General features: G+C 45.8%; 1 protein-coding gene across 1 annotated transcript in view; it reads right to left on the bottom strand.

Moving 5' to 3' along the window:
- The window catches only part of LOC148041900 (Tetratricopeptide repeat (TPR)-like superfamily protein), a 174,609-nt gene that overhangs the window by 34,858 nt on the left and 113,494 nt on the right, over positions 1 to 26,257 (bottom strand). The window contains exons 12-13 of the mRNA XM_087683924.1: positions 10,736 to 10,846; positions 10,532 to 10,648 (exon numbers count right to left, since the gene is read on the bottom strand). Of these exons, the coding sequence (XP_087540050.1) occupies positions 10,532 to 10,648; positions 10,736 to 10,846 (228 nt within the window). The remainder of the gene's footprint in view (positions 1 to 10,531; positions 10,649 to 10,735; positions 10,847 to 26,257) is intronic.

Raw genomic sequence — 26,257 nt, 5'->3', positions numbered from 1 at the left:
AAAGTCTAGATGCTGCAAAGCGTACCGATTTCAATGGCTTAAAAAGCCTCTTCATTAAGAGATTTTCCGAACCGGGATACTCCGATAACGTGTTAGTGCAACTTATGAATGTCAAGCAGAAAAAGAGAGAGGACATTCGAGATTACCTGACCCACATGAGGAGCCTCTTCAAGAGAATTCCCATGGGTGAGAGGCCAACCGAAAGGGCGGTATCCATGGTATTCATCAACGGAATACGGAGTGAAGAGCTCTACAAAGCTTTGGCCGGCAACTCAAGCTTGCAGTGAGACACTGGCAAGGGTCTTTGAAGAGGCTATTAGAGTGGATGATCAGCTTAAGAAAAGAGGCCCCAGAGGCTCGAATCAGGAAGAGTCCGGTGCCAAGAGTTCCGAGAGAGCCTCAATGTTGGATGAGAGAGTAGACCCAAGTACTCAGAACAAAGGGAAGGGCACTGAGTCGGAACAAGAGCTAGCAGAGATCAGGATGGACATAGCCAAACTACAAGAGATGATGAGACGACCAACGCGCCCACATGTCCAATGTGTGCATTGCGACGGAAACGCTGAGTGTCACAACTCTAGGTCACAACCTTGTGCTAATTGTGGTAGGTTCGGCCATGACACCATGCATTGTCGATTATCTCGGAGGCTCCCATACCTGCACTCTTACGATTAACTCCACCTTGCAAATAGACCACCGAATTTCTTTGGAAGGGGAGCCCCGTTGGCTCTTCCGACACCAAATGACGCAAAACCGACCATCCCTAGGATAGAAATCAATTCTACAAGTATCCCTAGACCGCATGGACCCCACGTGACCCATCCACTAAGTGATACTCCAGTTCACTATATGGATGAGCCTAGCAACGATAAGCCTTATGTAAACCCATATGTATCATACGATGAGGAAGGCAATGCTATCCTCATGGACTATCGACCACTACCGGTGACGGCGTTGGAAAGAGGGAGAGGCAGAGGCCTAGGAGAGTAGGTCCAAGAGCCAATCATGTATTGGACTTGCGGTCACCCAAGACGTATTTCTTTGAGCTGCCCTGAGAGGGAGCAAGCGAATAGAGATAAGGCTGACTTGAGGTGCGCTGAGTGTGGAATCACTCATCTCTTTGTCGATTGTCTCAGACGAAGGCCATACTCTAGTTCGGCGAATGAGCCATCGGTTCCAATGGGATTCTTCGGTGTCGAGACACTTGATGGGGAGGCAACACATATTCCAATGCACGTCATGACCCATGTGTAGACAAAGCAGGCCGGTGAATCATTGCCAGGGCCTAGCAACCTTGACGCAACCTCAATTGGAAAGAAGAGCCGGAGATGAAGGATTGAGAAGAAAAGTGGTAAGGTCAAAGTATACCCCAACCCGAAGCACCAACTTGAAGCCATCAAGAAGATGGAGAAGTGGGTGAAGGAGGCCCAGGAACACCTAAAGGACGTTGAACCCATACTAGAGGATGAGATCGATGACCTCTCAAGCATAAGCACACCAATCTCTCTCCCACGACCAAGTTTAAGGGAGGCAAGGGCACCGCAAGATGGGTCGCCTAGACAAAGCCTAGATACTCTGGGCCAGCAAGGCAATCAAGGCCAATGGCCAAGAACCGTAGACATAGGAGAGAGGCAAGTGACTAGCAACCTCCTCGCTACACTAGTGACAATCCCCATAACTTTGAGCTTAGGCGACCTACTTAGGCAGCACCCAACGCTATGGCTAGAGCTAAAGCAATTAGTTGAAGAATCCAATGAGCACGATGCATGCAATCCTAGCACTGGGAGACATCACCAGAAAGAGGATTGTGGACACAGGGGCAAGAGTGTACTAAGCCATGCGGTACTCCAAACTTGGGGTAACCAATCAGTCGAGGTTGCTAGGTTTAATGTCACACTGGCAAATGGAATGAATGTGAACTCGTTCGGATTGTTGAAAAATTGGCCAGTAAAGATCGTAGGGATCCACTTCTCTGTTGACTTCATAGTCATGAGGAGAGTGGACTATGACATCCTGCTAGGCTAACCTTAGATGCGCAACGCAAGAGTCATAGAAGATTGGGGCAACGGTCTTATCTTCTTAGGCAATCGAACAGAAGCTGTAAGAGAAGAGATGGACATATGGAAGACTACGTCAGTCAACCTCGATGCCATCTCCACCATGCTAAAGGGCAACAGACAGACTAGGGAATCCTATGGGACTCTTACCAAGTATATCCCGTGTCTTGAGGACGAGCGAGACTGGATGCACGTTCTTGCTACTATCGACCTACTATTTTCAGATGCTCAAGAGTACGAACAAGCCGTCAAGGCAACTAATAAGTTCAAGCATACACCTTCAGTGCCAGTCTGCATGATGACCAAGAGTCTACGTGAAGACCCAATCATGTTGCATTCAGAGTCCCAAACAATACATGTGAACTCCAGGAGACCCTAGGATACTTAACCAACAAGTTGGCTGGCAATCCAGCAACCAATCTTAAGCTACTCCAAGATCTCTTGGATGAGCTTGAATGGCGATGGTCCAAGATACACGATTTGAACTTGAAGTACAATTGGGCCTTACTTCTCGACCAACAAGAAGGGAATTGTCTGAACCAAGAGAATCACAGCAACTGGACAAAGATAGCTCAAATTACGAATATGAGAACCCTAGAGTACTACACTCGGGGACATATAATCGAACAAATACAAGTGGACTCCAAACCGCACAAGCAGAGCGCACTTAGAGTGGAGAAGGCAGTCAGACACAAGGACTACGACCAAACTTAGTTGGAGCACACAGATGCAATCGACTACGAGCAGGCAGCCTAGCTCCGCCAAATGATACGCCACTGCTGCAAATGGACTCACCTTCTGAGCTACAACCGCCAGGGGAGAGCCCCTCTTCTGGTGAAGATAGAGAGTACGATTTTAAATCAAAAGCTAGCTCAGATAGTGATCCTGAAATACCTCGACCTCCCAAGACTAGACGCACCAAGGGGGACCTACCTGTCCACCTAAGACGCTAACGGTTGAGAGACGAACGACAGAAGCTACCTAAAGAGAGACAAACAGAAGAACAATGAAAACCGCAAGACTTGCCGAAACGATTCACAAAGTTCAAAAAGGGAGATAGAATGGTGGTCTTGCTAGGAGCCGAACGACAGAGGCAAGCAAGCCAACCAATCGAGGGACCCGCTAGGGTTAAGCAATGTCATTCTTTGACACCACGTGTCCTAGGATACATCCATGCTTCACCAAGAATTGGTATTTCAAGGGGTTCAATGAGAGGCGGTATAGCCGGCATTGTTCAAAGACCGCTCGAAGCCTGCCTAAGTGTTCTTGCCAAGCAAAGAACGCACAAGTCGTCCACGAAGACTTCTAACTCCTTCCTTAGCATGTCTTTGAATATTGTACATATCAGTCGTTGGAAAGTGACTGGTGTGTTAGTCAATCCAAAAGGCATGACTATGTAGACAAAGACTCCCCATTCAGTGGCGAACGCCATCTAATGCCTATCATTAGGATGCACTTGCACCTGATTGTATCCAAAGAACCCGTGTAGGCTTCTTTGCTAGCCACTCTCTCTAGCATATACTTGGTGTATGGCAGTGGGTAATTATCTCTCTTCGTAGCTGTGTTTACCTTCTTGTAATTGACACACACTCCAATCTTCCCATTTTTCTTTAATACAATGACTATGGAAGAAACCTAGGCCGTGTGTTCAATTTCATAAATGAATCCTGACCTCATTAGCTTATCAATTTCTTCCTTGACGGTGTGGGCGTGCTTCGGATTCATGGGATATGGTCGTTGTTTGACCGATGTTGCATCAGGTGTAGTGGGTATGTTGTGAGTCACTACACTTGGGTTTAGCCCCTTGAGCTCTTCTAGGAACCAAGCAAAGACGTCTACATACTCTTGCAAGAGAGTGATGAGACTTGCTTCGTCTTGCTAAGCCAAGTCATCAGATATAAAGACAGGTCGTGGGATCTCCCCTTCCCTGGCCAAATCGACCTCATTGCTCCATTTTGATCCTAACGCTATAGATAGTTACACAATGAAGCCCCCTTCTCCACCTCACTCCAATGACAAGGACTAACTTCTGTCACAACTATATAACTTGTATTTAATTTTATTTTTTTTAACACATCGATCACAACCACAGCACCTAGGGGTCCTCAAGTTAGGAGTGTCCGATGACTTCGGTCAGCTAGCTCTGCCCCTAATCCCCTAGCCTCATTTTGATCCCCCACATCACGCCTAGGGCACATCAAGGACAAGACATGCCCAGAGAGTACCACTCGCCTATGGTTAGACGTCACCCTAAGCTCCATCCCACTAGTATGCACACAATGCACCACACGACACTGGCACATATCCACAGGTAATGCATCTTTATTTTCTTTCCAGGTATGACCGAAGGTCCCACCACCAACTTTAGAAACCCCATCATCCATGCAATGCCCTCCCCATCCTACGCCATGTGCCATCAAGCAAAGCACAACCAACCAAGGGGCGCATGCAACAGCCACAATCAGAAAGTGAATGAAGAAGCTCAGTTGGAATAGCGCAGGCAAACTCAACCACGAAGAGTCAAACGATGGATCCATCTAGCATCATTTTCAATTTCAAAGATAGACCCACCCCTCAACTTCCCTCCAACAGCAGGGATCATATCCAACGCAAGGGCCTCTCAGTTCCAAAAATCCGTCCAATACCAGGACTCCTACCCAAGCCCAAGGGCTGTTCAGTTCCATAAATCCCTCTAACAGGTCCATAAATCCCTCCAACACCAGGGATCTTATTCAACGCTAGGGCTTTTCAGTTCCATAAATTCCTCTAACAGGTACAACCGCAGGCTCCACCACCAGCTTCAGAGACCCCATCATCCATGCAATGCTCTTCCTATCCCACGCCATGTGCCATCAGGCAAAGCACAACCAACCATGGGACGGACGCAATAGCCACAATCAGAAAGTGAATGAAGAACCTCATTGGGAATAGCACACGCAAACTCAGCCACGGAGTGTCAAATGATGGATCCATCTAGCATCATTTTCAATTTCAAAGATGGACCCACCCCTTAATCTCCCTCCAAAACCAAGGATCATATCCAAACGCTAGGGCCTCTCAGTTCCAAAAATCCCTTCAATACCAGGACCCCTACCCAGCCCGAGGCCTTTCAACTCCATAATTCCCTCTAACAGGTCCATAAATCTCTCCAACAGGTCAATAAATCTCTCCAACACCAAGGCCCCTGCCCAGCTCAAGGGCCTTTCAGTTCTATAACTCCCTCCAACAGGTCCAGAAATTTCTCCAACACACCCCCACCACGGTATGTCCACAACCTCAAAAAACCCCTGGTATCCCAATACCACCGTCCCCCTCACCACCAACAAGAGCCATGGGACTGGCACTTATCTAGGAGGGGGGTAATGTTAACCCTCTGACCAACAAGGTGGAAAATCGAAAAAATCTAAAGCAAAAGATAAGGCCAAGGCAAAAGTGAAACGGAAGACGAAGGCGTGCCAAGAGAAATATGGAAACACAATAATTGCAGAAAACTCCTAAATCAAGGAGAAAGGCGCACAAGAAAAAGTACAAGTTAATGCTTTTGTAAAAGAACGTAAAGCGCACCACGATTTATTTTAAGAGTGCCGAGCTCTCGTTTGTGTGAATTGTAAAGGTACATGAGCGGTAGGAAGGAAGCTAGGAAGATAGGAGGACAGAGTTTGGAGACGTGATCTTTGCATGGCCAGAAGAGATAACCATTGGGACAAATTGGACTAATGGTTTCCGTCCTCCATCTCTCCTCTTTTTCTCTTATCTTCTCGCGTCTTACGCGAGAAGATAAGAGAAAAAGAGGAGAGATGAAAGTTTGAGCTTGGAGATGAAAGTTTCAGGATGCTTGAGCTTACATCAAGAATCGTGGAGCTATCGGAGTGCTTCAAAGAAGAAGCAACTCTATCAAGAATCAAGGTAAGCTCAGTACACTCGTAGAGAGGAATGGCGCGTCGGTTATGTGAGAAGTAGCCATTAGTGCTCACTTGAAACGCTTGAACAATAAGCGGTCCATGGGTCTTGGCGATTGAGCTTGAGCTCATCTCTACAACATGCAATCATGGTCACTTACTTCTTTCAAGAGGTCCGTATGTCACTAGGAGGTGATACTTTTTGCAGTTACTTTTGTTATTTACTTATATAAATATTTTTCTTTTCTCTTCTTTAGTTGCTGTTGCTTTTCTTTAGTTTCTTTTCTTTAGTTGCTGTTTCTTTTCTCTTGGATTAAGCCGAGATCTTTGCATGGCCAGAAGAGGCAGCCATTGGGACAAATTGGACTAATGGTTTGTTTGAGCCTTAAGACCGGTTCCATATTGAATAGGGACTGAAGAATAGAATGCCAATGGTTTAGGACAGTGTGCTTAGCCATTGGAGATGATGTAGAACAATGAGCCTGTGGCCAAGATAGAAGATGCACATGTGAGAGTGCTCACGGAATAAAAATAACCGTAACTGAGCCACATTACACTTTATGATGTGCTTGCAATAATAAAGGTTACTCACAACAACTTAAGGAATGCAAGGGTCACCATTCCTAAAATTTAGAGAGTTACTATTTTTGGGCCCTAGAATATGTTCGCGTCATTATCTTTGTTTTTGCAAGAGGATTAATTTTCTAGTCTGTGCCGAGGTCAAATTTTGCATCGATCATGGAGAATTTTAGACCGGAAGGTTTAAACAGGAAAATTGTTACATGTATGCCATGAGGCACAAATTTTAGAGAGAGAGAGAGAGAGAGAAAGAGAGAGAGCATTTTAAAAAAAAGTAATAGGTATGAGGGGAAAATCTGAGAATGAGGTTTGGAGGAGCTACGGGCAGATTGCTGCAAGTTTATCAGCGATGGAGAGTACTTTTTCGTCTCTGACTCATGTACGGAGGTAGAACTGGCTCCCTTTGGTTAACTCTCTCTCTATTCTCAAAGCAAATGCTTTGCATGATGGGCTGATTCCATCAAAGGTACAGTTTTGTGTTTTCTTTGAACTTCTACCGAGGCAAGAGCCTCACTGTCCAGGTTCAAGAGCAGTTGTTGGCTTCTTCAATGCAGGAACTAAAGAAAGTGATAACCATGCCACACAGGAACATGGTTTTTCAGCTCTGATTTAGTGTTGTTTGTGGGACTGTTTTACTGCTGGAATGATGACAGGGTAAAAGGGATGTTGTTCTGGATATGCTCGACAGTAAGAGCAATGAATACAAAGTTCTGCAGAGTGCAATTCTGCACATGAATCATTGAGTTATGGTCACAGAAAATGCTTTCCTAAAAGGGTGGTTGTTCCGGATATGTTGGATAGTAAGAACAGTGAATACAGAGTTCTACAAACTGTAATTCTGCACATGAATCATTGAGTTATGGTCATAGAAAATGCTTTTCTAAAAGGGCTAGAGAGTAAGAATAGTGAATACAGAGTTCTGCAGACTGCAATTCTGCACATGAATCATTGAGTTATGGTCATAGAAAATACTTTCCTAAAAGGGATGTTGTTTTGGATATGTTGGACAGTAAGAACAGTGAATACAGAGTTCTGCAGACTGCAATTCTGCACATGAATCATTGAGTTATGGTCACAGAAAATGCTTTCCTAAAAGGGATATTGTTTTGACTGTCCAGAGTAGTGAATACAGAGTTGTGCAGACTGCAATTCTGCACATGAATCATTGAGTTATGGTCACAGAAAATGCTTTCCTAAAAGGAATGTTGTTCTGGTCATGTTACATTGTCCTTATGCAGCTAGGATTTACTTAGAAAAGATGAAAACCAACTATTCATAGGTTATGTATTCTGAAACATTTCATTTTTGTCACTTTCCATCTTTTAATTGATAAAGAAATACTGAGAGGGGCACCGGTCTTTGGGGTCAATCTAGTGTTGAGCGAGGGAGTGAGGCCTCTGTTTGTGTGTGTGTGAAAGGACCAGGTATTAATTGAAGGAACTACCGCTTTATGTGAGTCATAAACTAGTTGCACTGTCCCACCAATTGTTTGTGTGAAGGGAGAGAGGGTCCAACTACCTCACCACTAGCAGCTAGATGAGACAATATCGTCACAATGGGGTGAGTGGCCAAGGCAAAGTGAAACCAATCTTTCTTCTTGGATAGGGTGGTAAATAACCTGATTAAGCACTATTTATAGCAATTAACAAATTCACAAAAATAAAATGCAAACTTTACCATATAATCTTGGGCATTGAGCATCCTATTGGCCCCAAAACTGACGCCCCTTTCGGTATTTATTTAACTTAATTGAAGAAGAAGTTGATGTACAATGGGATTCTCCCAATCCCTTTCGATATTCCAACTTTCCTTGCTGTCCAAAATGATCAATCTGATTTGCCCCTTGATTCGGGCTGTCAATTGGCCTTTACCCGCTTTGATGGAGATAGAAAATGCCCCAAATTCATTGATTTGCTGGTCCCTCCACTTGACCTTTACTAAAAACAACTTCAGCCTTGTTGAATGCAAGTCTTGAAGCTTCCAATTTCTCACACGCTTCTTGAGGCTGCTGCTAAACCCTAATTTCTCAGCCTCTGGTGATCTCAATCTTGTAATCTTCAAAGCAAGACTGTAGAAAGGCTGGGAGATAAGAGAGAATGTTCAGGAGAGAGAAAATTCAAACTTTCTTCATGAAGAACTGAAGAAATTCTATCATTTATTACTGCTGCACTGTCTCAACACCTTGTAGATGCAAAGAACTAAAGAAATATGTCATTTACTGCTACTGCCCTGTCTCAACAGCCTGTAGATACTATCACCTGTCGATTGGCCTTCTCCTACCCTTGGCTCCCTCAAAAGGTCCTCCAATGGCTACAAATCAAACCAGCAGCATCTCCTCCCTCTCTCTTGCAGGCTGAATCTACTCAAAAATGCCTCTCTCCAACCTCTTAAGACGTTTTCCAGTCTTGTATGGGCTTTTTTGACAAGTGACAACCTTTCCAAATGGTTTTTTCAACATTATACATAATTAAATATCAATTTTCAGTCTTTAAATATTGAAAATTAATCTTATAATTATTTCGACGCTTTGAAAAATAATTAAATTGGCTAGACAACTTCCATTCCTAAGTGTCTCTACGCCATCTTTGACCATCAAATTGGCATTACGTACTATTAAATGCCACTTCTCTAGTATCACCAGCTAACACTTCAGGCCAAATGAATGACCTAGGCCAATAACTAGCACCAGTTACCACCAAGTACCTATGCGGCATAACTTATAGCGACTTTTGCCTTTAATAACCCGTGATTTCCTCAGGTCCCGGGCTCGTAAATTTACTCTAACCCGAGTTACACCTCACATTTGCAACATTTACTTAACCATGTGGTTAAAAATTAATCCACATGTTAAGTGAGATTTCAAAAATACATCTCCTCATGATACACAAAACAAAGGGCAACCCTACCTAACTGATCAATGATGGGAAAAGGGTGTCATGATGCCACCATTGAGTAGAACTCTTGAAGAGGAATCCATGCTAATAGTATCGATCAAAGCAAACATCCTTGGGCCCAATCCTATGTCTTGCATCAATTGACCCAAGAAGGACCATTCCAAATGGTCGAAGGCTTTTTCAAAGTCCAATTGAACCATCATCATTTTTTGTTTCCTATATCGATCATAACCTATCTCCATTTCATCAAGATGTTGTACATAATATTTCTCCCTTTGATGAATCCGTACTCAGCAATGTGAATAAATGTCTGGAAGATGTGTATGCAACCTATTAGCCAAGACTTTGGTAAAGATCTTATACATAGAGTACATCAACGAGATTGGTGACCACTACATCAATTGTAATCAGTTTTTTTGAGTAATATAATCAGCCACATTTTACTTGCAAAAAAAACTGAGTTCTGTATGATGATATGTTACAGGAGTCTTCCTTATTTGAAGAAATTTTGGCAAGAAGGAGAATTGCAGCTATGGTGAGATTATGCATCATTTCTTGCGCATATCATATTTGTCCCTGGTCGTGAAATTTTCTAGTGTGCAATTCTCAGGTAGAACTCACATGGATTTCGCAAGTATGCTGATCTTTCTCCTCTCTTTGCATGGAGAAGAGATTGACCGCAATCCTAAGATTTTCAAAACCTCACACATTGAGTTGCTTTTCATGAATGATCTTCAGCTCTCTATTATTTGGAGCAATCCCCAGGTTCTCAAAACCACACATTAACTAGTTACCTTTCTTCATCTCTACATAAATTCTTCTAACTGCTAGCAATTGCCTAGCTGTAATTAGATTTAAATTTCCACCGTTTCTGATTGTGACCGATTAGAAGACCCTTCAACTGAGAGACCCTTTATTTGTACAAACAGATAATGCAGAAACAATGGTCTTACCAGAAAATTCAATGCCCAAGAGCTGACTGAACCAGTGAATACTGAGGATGTATTACTCAGGTCTCTTGGATAGTGTGTTTCTTATTTAAAGGTGGGAATGTGTGGAGAAGCAACATGGAAATGTTTGGGGTGTAGTTGAAGGACCATACCTTTGCCAGATAACCACGAAAGTCCTCAGGATATTCGGTGATAAGATTTTCATATACCGCCACTGCATCACTTACATGCCCCCATTCTGAGTATACCTTCCCAAGTAACAGTCCTATCTGCCACAGAATCAATACTTGCTGACTGAAAGTTCAATACCACAAAAAATCTTCAAAGTAAACTCATGACTGGTAATGAGCAGTTACCTGAACTGGATTTATTTCGTCAATATCGGCACTTTGACCTTTATCAGCAGGTGAAACACCAACTTTATTTGACTTTAAGCTTTCTCTTGCTGCAATGAGCTCACTGACAGCCTACATGCAGTACACAAGTTAACAGAAAAATCTGAACTCTACACATTAAAATATTTTTAAGTGTTATGTATACATCTACATGTTAACTACAAGAGTGCACTGATTCCTTCAAAGTTGCTTGTGTGACAATGTATCCTCTTGTATACCCCTGAATTGCATTTGCGAGTCTGCCAAACGTGCCAAAGACCAGTCCATCGCATGAAAAGAAAGAGGCAAGGATGATGAGACTCCAACCTGGCTGGGGTCTTGCCTAGAACCCAAGAATGGATATACATTCTCTAGCCTGTCAGTGAGGTTCACACTCTGGAGATGAAGTCCCAAACCTATATAGCAACCTGGCAAGAAATGAAAAGGTGAATAGGGGTCTTATCACAAGTAATACAAAATACACATTTCCCATGGGAAATCGTGCAGGCCTGCAGCATTTTGCCAGTGGACAAACCCCAATAAGAAGCTTCTAGAGAAACTCTCCCTTGATAAGGAAGCTTTGGCTTCCATAAGTGAAGTAGGTGATTGCGCCACTTAGCTGCACTGTCACAAACCGACCAAACTTTATTAGCTTTCTCAATGATCCATCTCTTATCCTCTACCATTTGTGGTCGACCTGATTAGCTGACTGCTTCACAAAGGCCCAATCCAACCATGGCAATAAGGGCTGAGAAGCAGGCAAGGGAGACAGCCTCTAAAGCTAGTCCTCCAAGGTCGACCAGATCAGCCTATACTAATGAATGCAAAAGTGGTGGTTGGATCTAGTCCTCCACCATCAACGAGATCAGCCAGTACTGACCAATGCAGAAGTGGTGCTTGAGCAAATCAGCTGGTCCTCCGAGGTCAACCAGATTAGGCAAGGGAGAGAGCCTCTAAAGGTGGTCCTCCAAGGTCCGACCAGATCAGCCTCTTGGTATTCGGAAGTACAGATGAATGCAGCAGAAAGCATAAACCCTCATCAGGCCTGAAATAACAGCATCCTGGATAGCCTTCAAGCCCAATCTCGCCATCCTATTAAATTTTCTCCTTTGCAGTTGCTTGTTCAGTCTTTCAAGCAACCTGGATGTAGCCAACACCTTGGCTAGCTGCCGGATGAAGCCATTGCCATCGCACCAACTTTCATTACCCCGACTAAGTGGTCACAATGGTCGCATGTCATCGTGCCACCATTGTCACCTCCACGCAATCTCTTGAGGCCAAGAACGCAGTCAGCATCAAGGTTCGGTAGCCCACAGTCGCCTATAGCTCATGTGCCTTCATCACCACTACTCAATCGAGTGCTTTAATAGGCTGTTCTACAAGTTTGCAGCCCTTGTTATTGCCATCTGCCCTCATCCCGCAAACCTACTTCACAGTACCTCCTCAACACAACCCTGCCATGCAATAATCAAGACGCATATTGACCTGCTTTGTGACTAGCCACCTTCCTGCAAACACCCCAAACACCCCTTGAATTGCCACCAAGAGCCTGCATGTCTAACCTGATAGGTCGCCTCCTTTTAAGCCATCTTGATCCTGCCGACTCACCCATCATGCCAAACTTGCCACATGCCTCCTACCAACTTGTAGCCACTTGGCCTCTTGTACCACTTACTAGTCACTGCCAAGCCGTTTCTTGGTTCAACAAGAAACAAACTGCAGTTGCTACTTCTAGTTGTAAAGCTGAGAATAGAGCAATGTTCAGAACCACAATGGAGAGTGTTTGGCTCTGCAAGTTACTTGCAGATCTTCGTGTGCACTAGATGGCTTCGATACATATCTACACTAATAGCCAAAGTGCTTTGGCCATTGCTTAGAACCTCATGTTCCATGCCCACACAAAGTATATAGAAGTTCATTACCACAAATTGAAGACAACTTTGAAGATCTTTTCAAGAAGGCTCTTCCCCGACCAAAGCTCTAGGCTTTTTGGCAAGCCTTGAACTTGATTCCATTTGTTCCATGATATGTCATACTCAGTACTATCATAGCTTGCTATATCCTCTTGGATGGACTTATGCAACCATGACTTTATATCCCCTTGCAAACTGCCATATGTTGTTCATGTGCTTAACAACGGTTGCACATTTGATTAGTAACTTAATCAAATGTTACTTGCAAGATTAAAGTATCTCAAAATTTCACGTCCCTGTGCCAATGGTAGATTTGATTAGTAACGTTACTTGCAAGATTAAAGTATCTCAAAATTTCACGTCCCCGTGACGAGGGTACATGTTCCTTCAATGCCACATATTTCAGATTTGCTGATTTTTATTGCATATATTGATGATTTGCTTATTATTAAGATCAATGTTATCCGAATTGCAGCATTACGCGCAGTGATTTTTTTTTAAAGTACCTCTCTTATGAGATTGATCATGATTTGAGGACAAGGTCCTCAACTTGAAAGGTATCTTATCGCATGTTGCTATATACTCTTGCATGGATCTTTATGGATACCCATACTTTTTCCCTAGAGAAATAGCCATTTAAGGCGAGCAAAACTCAAATTTTGTGCCAAAATTTTCAATCTTAGGAGATCATTATGATTTTGGGGGCTCAAAAATGACTCTACTTTTCGCTTGACTTGTCCAAGGACCTATATTTTTAGCCCAAAAAGTAAAATTGCTGCCATTTATGTTGGTGTTCTTCATCCACCTTCAGCTTCCCAATTTGTCAACATTGAGGAGCCCATATTTCCATCACCATTTAAGTATTCAGCTGCCCAATCAAGCATCATAATTGTCAGCCCTCTTGTGAATCATTGGCAAACAACAAAGAGTGTCTTCACTTACCTCAAGAACACCAAGGATTTAATCCTTTTCTTCAAGGCTATTTCTTCACTTATGCACGAATTCATGGATTGTGATTGGGCTGGTTATTTATAAGACATTTTGATAGATCTTTTTATGAAGGCTATTCCTCTGTTAGATTTTAGAGTTATTTGGCAATTTCTACACATATACCTTTTAAAATATGATCTGTCATTCATTGTATTGCCATAGGTTACTATACCACCAAGGTGAACATGTGCGACCATGATCACATCATTTTTTCATTGTTCGTAGATCAATATGCCCTTTCATGGAGACGAGTTTGTAGATCATCTCATGGGCTTCGTGTTGATGCCTTTTGATCCATGATCCGAGCTCCCTAGGCATTCAAACTCTCATTAAATGCAATTGTTACCCCTAGTGTCCTAGGAACTACGTGACACCAAGGTTAGAGTTTCCTATGATGGTTAACCCATTAGGGTTTTATTTTATTATAAAAAGATACTTGTGCATTATTTGCACATAAGGGTGGCATTATTCCACTTGATTGCTCTGAATGTTGCATTCTCTCTCGTTCATGAATACATCACCTCTCATTTTCTTATTGAGTTATAATGCATTGATTAATTCATTCACTATCTTTCATTCTCTATCAATTAATCGCGCAATTACTTCACACTTGGCCCAACATGCATGCTATGGGATACCGCTAGGAAGAGACCCAACTGGTTGCACCTCAATTGTAGCAGCATGCGGCCTCTTTGGTTCCAACTCAAGTGGGGTACTTTTGCTGGTCACTATTTTTCATGTGGTCAACTAGGTCATTTTACGGCTGAATGTCTAGAACAAATGAGCACCCGGTGGATCAGCCCACGGACAAGGACAAAGACCAAAACATGTCTCCAATTTTTGCCCCCACTAATGGATTATTCAGCCCACTCAATTTAAAGGCAAGCAACCAGCTTCTTCTTTAGATTTGGAAACAGAAGGATTGGCCAATGCAATAACGGGAAAAAAAGATACTCGTGTCCACAACACCTACCGATCCTTCTTTGCCTTGCGAGCATCTCATGTGTGACGCTCAAGGCCATCCATAACAAAGTGAGGTGAAGTCGCTTGTTCCATGGATAGACAAACATTAATATCACCCATAACTAACAAGCCATGGAAAGGGACTACAAATCCTCCTAAAGGTAACGACAGTCTCAAGCTCTATTAGGTGCATACACACCTACCAACCACAAGACCTCCCTCTCATACATAATTTCCACCATCACGATTCTACCTGAACATCCTGATGACGAACCCATGGAGGCTGCAGCAAACACTGAACAACCAACATAACTCCAGATTTATGAGGAACGCGACCACTAAAGAATACCATCAAGTCCTTATGAACATAGCCGGAACCGGCCAACGAGTGTTGCTGCTGCTCGACCACACAAAAAACATCCCAATTACTAGCAAAAATTGTCAAGCATGGCATTTGACCACAAAAACCCAAGGAGAATCCTTAGAAGCCTCATCCTAACACACAGAACATGACTTGGCAGCAAGCCCAACCTGAAATGAATTTAAATTAGCATTTCAATGCTAACCAGGAGGCACAAGGGGAGGAAAAGATCCTTGTGGCACAGCTTGAGGTTCACACTCCTGTGTATCCACCTCAACATCCAAACTGCGCTACAAAACCTCCAGAGCATGATCACATTCACAAACAAAATGACCCAACTAGCCATAATAAAACAATGCCCTATAAAAGTTTCCCATTTAAGCTTGAAAACCAACGTATGCATTCCGCCCGCCTTGTTGGGGTGAGGTTTGTGAGTATCCCAAAGCATGCAAGCTCAATTCCTGTTTCGAGGGCTGAAACAAGGGTCCACTGAGACTTGACCTAGAGATCTCAATACAAGGGGGAAAAGCCACCAAAGTTCAGAAGGGAAATTAACCACTTCCACCCAGAATTGAGCATACCTGCCTAAGAATATCCTTAAATTCATCCATGGGCCTCCATGGATAGCATGAACCAACTGACCATCTAGAAACAGAGGGATGTATTGCATTATGCATACCCGAGTATCAGAAGAGCGGAATAGAACCTCAAAAAACCCTTTTGGACCATCATAAATCTCCTCCACAAGAGGAACTTGCACTTTTCCTAAAGCATCATTCTGACTTACATCATCACTCAATAGCATGGACTGCAACCATGCTCTAATACAAGAATCAAAGGAATTCTTTCCATAAAATAAAAGATGGCTGCCCCCCTCATGGAAGGCAGCAATCTGCTGTAATATGATTTATGTCCCCACAACAGCCACCACACAATCATCATCCCAGAAAAGAGCTTGCTTTCCCACCATTTGCATGCATGTCATTCATGTATTATTCCTGATAGAAAGCATAAACTCAAGAGTCTAATTGGTCCGCAAGGAAGAGGCATACATAGCCAGTTGAGATGTGTCACCTTGGTGCTTGTCCCCTTGCTCGTGCAAAGGAGGGAAGTTGTCATACATAGCCAGTTGAGATGTGTCACCTTGGTGCTTGTCCCCTTGCTCGTGCAAAGGAGGGCAGTTGTCCTGTTTTGAGGATGTCCTCAGCCTGAGACTCCTCATCCAAATCCAAATCATCCTTACCTTCTACCCCTGCCAAGTGTTAATCCAGAAAATCCATGTAGATGGCGCAGGAGACATATCATCGGTTATTTTATTTCTTTGCTTTCCTACCCACGTAACATTACAAAAGGTGGAGCAACAGTGATGTTGTGACAGGATGGAGTCAAAGGGAGAGAGCCATGGAAGTAAAAAGAATTATGTCTATGTTTTCCTTTGTGTTTCTCTGCAAACACCCTCTTGTGGTCTCTCTTTCACAGTCCCTCCCTCTATTCAGTGCACTTAGAGGGCAACTGCAGGACAAGCTCTGGTGACACACGGAACAGAAAGCAGCAGCAGCTGTGCAGGTCAGAGGAAGACACCCCTCATGCTGCACATAGAACAACAAAATCTGACAGCCTTTTGCCTGCATGCTGCAGAACTCAGTGGCAGCAGAACAGGAATAGTCACCTTTTTCTCTCTCCTTCTCGAATCCTCTGTCTTGCTCTGTTTGAAGCTGCCATGCGGTTAAATCTCGGTCTGAGCTGATGTTTGTCTTCCCATGAAAGTAATCTGGATACTGCCAACAATTCCAGCTGAAAGGAGTTAGTCTGCAAGCGGTCCCCTACTGGATGCCAACGGGCCTTTTGGAGCACCACTTTCCAAGAGACGACCAAGTGCAGTAACAAAGAAGAAGAGGGACTGGAAAATCGAGAGTCAGCATTAAGGACATGCCACCAGGAGGCCCGAAGCCGTGTGTTACCATGGCGTAGCCCACTGTCCTCAAGAAAATAACGGGCTATGATGGTCCACGGGTGATGATCCACACACATGGCACGAAAAAGAGACCAACAAAGAGCCAGCATATGAGTTTCTGCATCCAAAATAGCGCCACCACCCATGCGTTTAGGGGTGCATGTATGTGACCATGAAATCCATGAAATGCCTGCCTGCAGGGAATCCTTCTTCCATAGCATGAAACGAATGGGATGAGTGAGAGCCTTCAAAGTAGTAGGCGTCCACGGCAGCAATGGCAGGAAATAAGTTAGCATTGGTAGCATAATTGTCTGAGCCACTTTGAGGCGCACATGGAATGGCCACGCTTGCAACTTCCAATACATAAACTTCGCCGCCAGTTTTTGTGAAATCCACTCCAGTAGGTCCTTTGGCCGTACATCCACTCCCAACGGGTATCCAAGATGCCTGACAATGGATCCACGGGAAACCACCTGGCCCTGCCAGCCTAATGACTGTAAATCAGGCTCCGTGCAACTGAGAATGGCCGACTTAAAGGCATTGATGCGAAGACCAGAGGCCTGACCAAAGAGCGTCCAAACATCTAATGCCTTTCGAATGTTGTCCCTGTCTGCCCGCAAAATCATAAAGGTGTCATCAGCCAAAGATTGGCTAATAAAGTGCTGCCCCAAAGGAAGAGACAATCCTACCAGCTGAGCAGAAGCCGCCATTGAGGATAACATTGAAAGGACCGGGTGAGTCGCCAGGGCAAAGAAGAGAGGACTCAAAGGGCAACCCTGTCTGACTGAGCGTGCAAGGACAAATGGCTCTGTAACCCCACCATTGAGCATAACTCTTGAAGAAGCCGTAGCACTAATGGTGTAGATCAATCGAGACATCCGGGTACCAAAGCCCATAGCAAACATGAGATTTGCAATGAAAGACCAGTCCACATAGTCAAACGCCTTTTCCAAGTCCAATTGAATCAATACCACTTCCTGACTGGAGTGCCGCGCATAGTCAATAGCCATTTGCACATTCAAGATATTATGCAGAATGTTGCGGCCCTTGATGAAACCGTATTGGAGAGGATGCACAATAGCTGGAAGGTGCTTGTGAAGCCGATTCGCCAGCACTTTGGAGAAGATTTTATACATCGAACCCATCAAAGAAATTGGTCTCCAATGTTGCAGCTTTGACGGCGAAGGGACCTTGGGAATCAGTTTGATAAGGCCTTGTTTCCATGAGGAAGGCATGACCCCTGTTTCCCAAACCTGCTGACACATGACCACCAATGGCTTCACCAACTGCGTGGCCGAGTTCTCAAAGAATTCATTAGTGAGACCATCCCAACCAGGACTTTTATCCTTTGGCAGGTGCAACAAAACATCCATAACCTCCTCCTCGCAAATATCCGCCTCCAAAGTGGCTTGCATATCAAGTGGAACCTGCTGGCGGACCAGATGATAGAAGACCGAGCGGGCATGCGTAACCTGGCTAGAAGGTGAGGGAGAAGAACCAAGAAGTTCCATAAAATAATTTCTGCACATAGTGACAATGGTCTACGGATCAGTGACCATGCGACCTTCCGAATCCTGGAGTCTAGTCATATTTTCGCGAGCCGGAGAAGCATGCAAGGCGCGAAAGAACTTATGAGACTGGCAGGCACTATCTTGCAATGTGTCAATCAAGTTATGCAGCTTGGCCTGATGATAAGATTTCAACTGAAAGACTTGAATAAGATGGGCCAAACGCCTTTCCAGTGACAGCAAAAAATCATCATCTGGGAAATCCACGAGCAAGGAACGGACCAAAGCCAGTAAGTCCTCTGCTGCATGTCAACGTCTCCAGCAAAGAGAGGCATGATGAATCCCATACTGCCGAGCAACCCGCTGCACATTAGAGAGCAGCCGAGCAAATGCAGCCAGGCCGTCAGAGGCGAAGTCCAATAAGAACCTCTCAATCAATTGCTGCATATAGCCCTGAAAATGGGATGCTTTAAATAAGAGGAGTTGAAACGTAAAGGGAGCCTATCCAGCAACTGCATAAAAGGTGCAATAGATTGTGCCCGTATCTCAAGCTGGAGGGGGAAATGGTCCGACAACGCATATTGCTGCAAGACCTTCATTTCCAGCATCTCGGGCAGAAAATCATCCCCTTGCATGATATACATTCGGTCCAACCGCGACCAAGTAGTTGCATATTGTGCGGAATGAAAAGTAAAGCCTGAAAAAGAAGGGTGAAGCCACGACCAAAGATCTTGCTTAAGCACGCGCAAAGCAAAGGAATTCCACACCCAGCTTTCCGGCGTATCCATTACCGAATGCCCTAAAGTGGACTGAGAAGAGTCAACACACATATTGAAATCTCCCATCAAAAACCCCCTTCGGCCAAGTGACATGGAGCCCTACAAAGTCGACCAAAGATCCCGTCGGGATGCGGGATCATTCGGAGCATAGGAGCCCAGCAACCATAAAATCTCTCCTTCAAATAAGACTTCGATTACCAGAAAGCGGCCCTGCACATCATTTTTTACAAGAAAGGGCTGGTATTTCTCATGGACAATCATCAGCACGCCCGAATAGTGCGTAGCATGTGTCCCTGCATAAAACAGACGGAAGCCATGACAATCCACAATTTTCCCTGCTTCAGCGTGACTTTTGTGCTCAACTGCACACAATACATCCCACTGGTTCTCATGCAAGACAATCCACATGGCATATTGCTTATGGCGAGAGCAAATGCCTCGCACATTCCACGTGGCTATCTTCATATATCTTCAAAAAAGGGAGTCAGGAACGAGGCGCCTGTTGCCTCGATTTCACCTTTTCCGCGAGAGCATCTAGGACGCCCTCATCCAGAAAATCAGCCAATATTGCAAACGAATTCTGGCGACCTGCTTTAGAGGTAGAAGGAACATCCACTGCCTTGGGAGTGGGGCGGGGATAACGCCGATCCCAGGGTGTAATCACATTACCTTTTGTATCAAACGCCAGCTTAGCAGGTGGGCCCTTGGGGCCGTCTGTATAGGCTTTCCTTGTAGACTGATTACGGGGGGCAGACAGGGCCATAGTACGCGCAGCCGGCTGTGAAGTGAACATTTCTTTCCTGCGCATATACGTGCGCACGGAATCCTGTGAAGTATTAGGCCCAAGATCCGCCAGGCCTGCATCCAACTTTTTACCTTTTTTTTTACGTGCCTCAATCCAATCAGTGCTACGAGAATCCAAACCCAGGACCTGTTGTTTGCCTTTATCCACGACATTTGGTGGCTGAAGGGCCTCCTGTATCGGGGCATCAAGCACCATGTCATCCTTAGGCAGCACAACCTTCGCATCCTCGGAAGACGGTTGTCTTTCAGGGCATTCGGCCATGAAATGCCCCAATTTACCACATGAAAAGCAATGGCATGCAAAGTTGCCCCATTTCAAGCGAAAATGCAAAGGATGCATGCCAGAACAATTGAGGCGAAGCCACGCAGGCCTTTTCCTGGCTGTGTCCCATAACATGCATAAACGGTTTCGATTCATAGCCCTGAGGCTTGGGGGCACCAGCACTGTTCCCACAACGGCCATCGCATCCTTCAACAATGGCCAATAAACCGCCGGACAATTTTCCACTTCCACCCATACCGGGCATTCTCGTTGAAGCAGACGCTGGAAATCGCCCATAGGGCGCCATGGTACAACATGGACCAAGCGGCGATCAAAGAATAATGGCAGCTTGGACAGGAGCTCAGCTCGATGTGTTTCCGATTTCAACAGCACCTCATAAAAGCCACGAGGTCCAAGGAAGATCTCCTCAACACACTCCCCTTGCAATAAATGGTGCATCCACTGGCGAATATGTGAAAGCATTGGGATCCTGCCAGTGAAGAAAAGTATAACTGCACGGTCATAAAACACCGAGAAGGACCGCAAGACTGATTTCGGGTCCACCATGGCTTCCAGCACATCATCAGTTCCCGCGTCAGAAAAAGTTTCATTGTTGTGCTGGACATAATCGCCAAGCAGAGTATTGGCAAAGTCCAGCAAATGCTCCCAGTCAATCTCCTGCGAATCCACCGGATCAGAGGCAACCTGCGCATAGGAACGTTCCTGAGGACCCATTGGCTCGTCAGAAGTATGCTTGGAGCGTTTGCCCGCAGGCGGCAGTTCAGAACCCGGAGGCATCTCTTCCGTGCAGGGCACCATATCCTCCGGCTCCTCTGTATCGGAATCAGGGCCAAGGGCTGCTACCGTTCGGTCTAGAAAATCCATATCCAGGCCAGCCATACTGCTTCCTTAGCTCTGCACGCGGACAAAAAGCAGGGGACCACAAGTGAACAGGCGTGCACTCGTTCAGGCGTCTCTTTCTCTCTCTCTCTCTCTCTCTCTCTCTCTCTCTCTCTCTCTCTCTCTCTCTCTCTCTCTCTCTCTCTCTCTCTCCCTCTGTGTACAGATCAGGGGGCGCACCACCCGGCTACAGCAACAGGACTGCAACGGAGAACCGGGCAGACACGCGCAGATGACCCGGGGTGCCGGGTAACAGGAGAAACACGAGGGAGGCGTAAATGTGGCTGCGGCAGCCCCGCACGCTGACACAGAGAAGTCTACCACAGGCGGAGCAGGCGTCAAGCAGGGCGGACGACAGGCGGGGCAGGCGTCAATCAGGGCGGACGTCAGGCGGGGCAGGCGTCAGGCAGGGCGGTCGTCAGGCAGGGCAGACGTCAGACGGGGCAGCGTTCGACAGGAGGGGCAGACGCCAGACGTCGATGCAGGCGGGCAGGCGAAGTCGCAGCAGGCGTCCAGCGAGCAGGCACGAGGCGCAGGTACAGACGGGCGGTGGCAGCTGCGACAGGCGTGGCCACGAGAGGGACTGACGGGCGCAGCAACGGCATGTCCTGACGGGGTTCGCGGCTGCAAAGGGTGAACGACGCGCTCGCTAGGTCAGGCGGGATGAAGGCCCGCCATCGCTCCTCGCTTCTCTCTTTTTTTTTCGTAAAAGGTAATTGTATTAATTACGAAAAAAATACAAGATTACTTGATTACAAGATACATGACGACAATCTAAGTCATCATGTGAAGAGATTCTAAGTGCTACAAGTTACAACGTCATGGCAAAGATGCAGAGGAAATTGCCCTATGCCAGGGACGTAAGTCCTCCCTAGAGAGCAAATCAGAATGCCGGAGAAGATCCAACTGCCAATACAAGAGGCCCTTAAGCCTGGCAATATGCCACTGAATATTATAGGCGGAGTCAAAAAGAAAAGCATTCCGGACGGTCCAGTTATGCCAGCAGCCCCAATATCGAAGAAAATGATACACGAGCTTCATATGTGGCTGTGCAGGAGCGGGGTATTTGGGCTGCCCGAAAACCCAATCAAAGGGGCGCAGGGTGGAACCAACCACTCCTTGCCAAACAGCCGACATAAATAACCAGACTTTCTTTGCGAGGGGGCAAGAAATAAATCGGTGGCGGGCGGATTCCACAGCAGTGGTGCAAAAGAAACAGTGGCCATTGGAGATTCCTCGCTTGGAGAGAGCCGAAGCAAGCGGAAGACCACCAACCATCATTCTCCAAAGAAAAACTTTACATTTGAAGGGTGTCTTGTTCAACCAGCCCGCCATCACAGTTTCCCTCCACCATGACCGGGATTTACGTAATCCCCATAAAGCATTCACTTTGGTGACGAGCCATTGATGATCTTTAATCAGAATATGATACACTTGGTTAGCAGAAGCTTTGCTTAAGGCCAGCCGGTCTTGGAGGTCCCAATCCTGCCAGGGATGATCCGAAGCAAGGGCAGGAGAGGGTTGTCTGCTCTGGAGCACCCTCAAAAGCTGTTCCCATAAAGGCCTGTAACCACGAGGGATCCTGAAAAGCCGCCTGGCTGTACGAAAAGATATAAGCACATTGCAACTGGCAAGGGTGGCATCCGCAACTGAAGACAAACCCAAACGGGCCATCCGGTTGAATTGTGGTCTGAGGTCCTGTTTACCTTCCCATGCAAGTAAACGGGAAACTGCCAGCAACTCCAATTGAAAAGAGTTAGCAGCTAAGCGATCCTCCGCTGGATGCCACTGGGCCTTCTGGAGGACGTGTTTCCAGGAACATACCAAATGAGTGAGCAGCAACGAAGAAGAGCTGGAGAACCGCGAATCAGCATTAAGAACGTGCCACCAAGAACTCCGGATCTAGGTATTGCCATGTTGAAGCCCCTGGCCCTCAAGGAAATAACGGGCTATATCGACCCATGGATGATGATCCGAGCACATGGCGCGGAAAAGAGACCAACGGAGTGCCTGCATGTAAGTTTGGGCATCTAAAATAGCTCCGCCACCCATGCGTTTAGGAGTGCACGCATGCGACCAAGAGATCCAGGAAATACCTACGTGCAACGAGTCTTTCTTCCATAGCATGAAACGAATGGACTGAGTAAGAGCATTGAGAGTCGTAGTAGTCCAGGGCAACAATGGTAAGAAATATGTGAGCATTGGCAACATAATAGTCTGGGCCACTTTGAGACGAACATGGAAAGGCCAGGCTTGAGATTTCCAATACATAAACTTAGCCACCATTTTCTGAGAAATCCACTGCAGCAGCTGCTTTGGGGGAACATCAACACCCAAAGGGTACCCAAGGTGCCTGACAATGGAGCCACAAGGAACAACCAGACCTTGCCAGTCCAAGGACTGCAAATCCGACTCCGTGCAGCTGAGAATGGCTGATTTGAGGGCGTTAATACGAAGGCCGGACGCCTGACCAAAGAGGCCCCAAACATCCAATGCTCTTCGAAGGTTATCCCTGTCTGCACGCAAAATCATAAAAGTATCATCCGCCAGGGATTGGCCAATGAAGTGCTGTCGTGTAGGAAGCGACAGTCCTGCCAACTCAGAAGAGGCTGCCATATGAGATAACATCGAAAGAACTGGATGTGTGGCAAGGGCAAAAAATAGAGGGCTCAAAGGGCATCCTTGTCTGACAAAGCGGGCAAGGACAAATGGCTCAATAACACCTCCGTTCAGCATGACCCGCGAAGACGCTGCAGCGCTAATAGTGTATATGAGACTAGACATCCGCGGACCAAAGCCCATAGCAGACATAAGTTCAGCAACGAAAGACCAGTCTAGATAGTCAAAAGCCTTTTCCAGGTCCAGTTGAATTAGTACGACCTCCTGATTGGAATGCCTGGCATAATCAATTGCCAGTTGAGCATTCAATACATTGTGTAGGATATTTCGGCCCTTAATAAAACCATACTGTAGAGGGTGCACAATGGCCGGGAGATGCTTATGGAGTCGATTCGCCATTACTTTGGAAAAGATTTTGTACATTGAACCCATCAAAGAAATTGGGCGCCACTGTGTCAACTTAGATGGCGAAGGAGCTTTTGGAAGCAGTTTAATGAGGCCTTCTTTCCATGAGGAAGGCATGATCCCCGTTTCCCACACCTGCTGGAACAAAGCCTGCAAAGGTTTCACCAGTTGGGTAGCAAAAGCTTCAAAGAACTCATTAGTGAGACCATCCCAACCCGGGCTTTTATCCTTAGGTAAGTGTAACAATACGTCCATAACCTCTATCTCACAAATATCGGACTCCATAGTAGTTTGCATGTCCTGCGGAAGCTGATTGCGGACCAGGTCATAAAAAGCCGAACGGGCCTGAGTAATTTGGGCCGAAGGGGGAGAGGTGGAACCGAGAAGGTCATGGAAATAATTCCTGCACATATGCACAATAGTTTGCGGATCCAGGATAAGGTGGCCTTCTGCATCCTCGAGTCTGGTCATATTTTCTCGAGCAAGAGAGGCATGGAGCGCTCGAAAGAACTTGTGGGTCTGACATGCACTATCTTGCAAAGTTTCTGTCAGATGTTGCAGTTTGGCCTGCTGATATGATTTTAACTGGAATGCTTTAATAAGATCAGCCACCCGCATGTCTAGTGCAAGCAGAAATGCATCATCCGGAGTGTCGACCAGCAGAGAACGAACCAAAGCCAGCAGATCCTCTGCTGCCTTGCGACGCTGCCGACAAAGAGAGGCATGATAGATCCCATACTGCCGAGCAACCCGTTGCACATTAGAGAGCAATCTTTCAAAAGACGCAGTGCCCTGAGAAGAGAAGTCCAAGACAAATCTGTCAATCAGTTGCTGCATATAGCCCTGAAAGAGTGCATGCTTCAGGTAAGATGAGTTGAAGCGCAAAGGGAGTCGGTCCAGAAAGCGCTTGAAAGGTGCAATGGGTTGTGCAAGCAGCTCAAGCTGCAGAGGGAAATGGTCTGACAAAGCATATTGCTGCAACACTTTAATGTCGAGCATCTCGGGAAGAAAGTCATCATTCTGCATGATATACATACGATCCAGTTGCGACCATGTTGTTGCATACTGAGCCGAATGGAAAGTAAACCCTGTAGAAGACGGGTGTAGCCAGGACCAGAGATCTTGCTTAAGAACAGAAAGAGCCAACTCATGCCACATACGACTTTCAGGCGCGTCCATCACCGAATGCTCCGATGTGGACTAGGAAGAATCCACACACACATTAAAATCCCCCATGAAGAAGCCTCGTCTGCCAAGTGACAAGGAGGTCTGCAAAGTCTGCCAAAGCTCCCGACGAGATAACGAATCATTCGGAGCATAGAGGCCAAGTAACCATAAGATTTCCCCTTCGAATAAAATTTCAATCACCAAAAAGCGGCCATGAACATCATTTTTAATAAGCATAGGCTGATATTTGTCATGTACAATCATGAGCACTCCCGAATAATGCATCGCCTGTGTCCCTGCATAGAACAGTCGAAAGCCATTGCAATCCACTACTTTTCCGGCTTCACCGTGACTCTTGTGCTCAACAGCGCACAGGACATCCCACTGATTTTCATGCAATACCGTCCACATGGCATGTTGCTTGTAGCGAGAACAAATTCCTCGCACATTCCACGTAGCTATTTTCATGTGTAGTTAAAACCAAATCAAGTACGAGACACAGCTTGCCTTGATTTGACCTTGTCAGCAAGAATGTCCAGGACTCCCTCGTCCAAGAAATCCGCCAACACAGCAAAAGAGTTCTGAGGACCAGATTTGGAAGTAGACGGCATATCTGCTGGCTTGGGGTTGAAACGGGGGTAACGACGGTCCCATGGGGTAATGACATTACCTCTGGTATCAAATGCCAGCTTAGCAGGGGGACCCTTTGGACGATCTGAATACATTTTTCTGGCGGGTTGATGACGGGGGGCAGAGGAAACCATAGCAGGAGCAGCGTGCTCAGAAGACAACATTTCCTTCCTGCGCATATATGTACGCATGGAATCTTGTGAGGGAGTAGACACAGTATTTTCCATGCCAGCAACAACCCTGTTGCCT

Source organism: Lygodium microphyllum, chromosome 1 (genome assembly GCF_053477565.2).
Source record: "Lygodium microphyllum isolate KBCC chromosome 1, Lygodium_microphyllum_v1.1.10, whole genome shotgun sequence".
Classification (NCBI taxonomy): Eukaryota; Viridiplantae; Streptophyta; class Polypodiopsida; order Schizaeales; family Lygodiaceae; genus Lygodium; species Lygodium microphyllum.
This window is presented reverse-complemented; position numbering and strand designations above follow the sequence as displayed.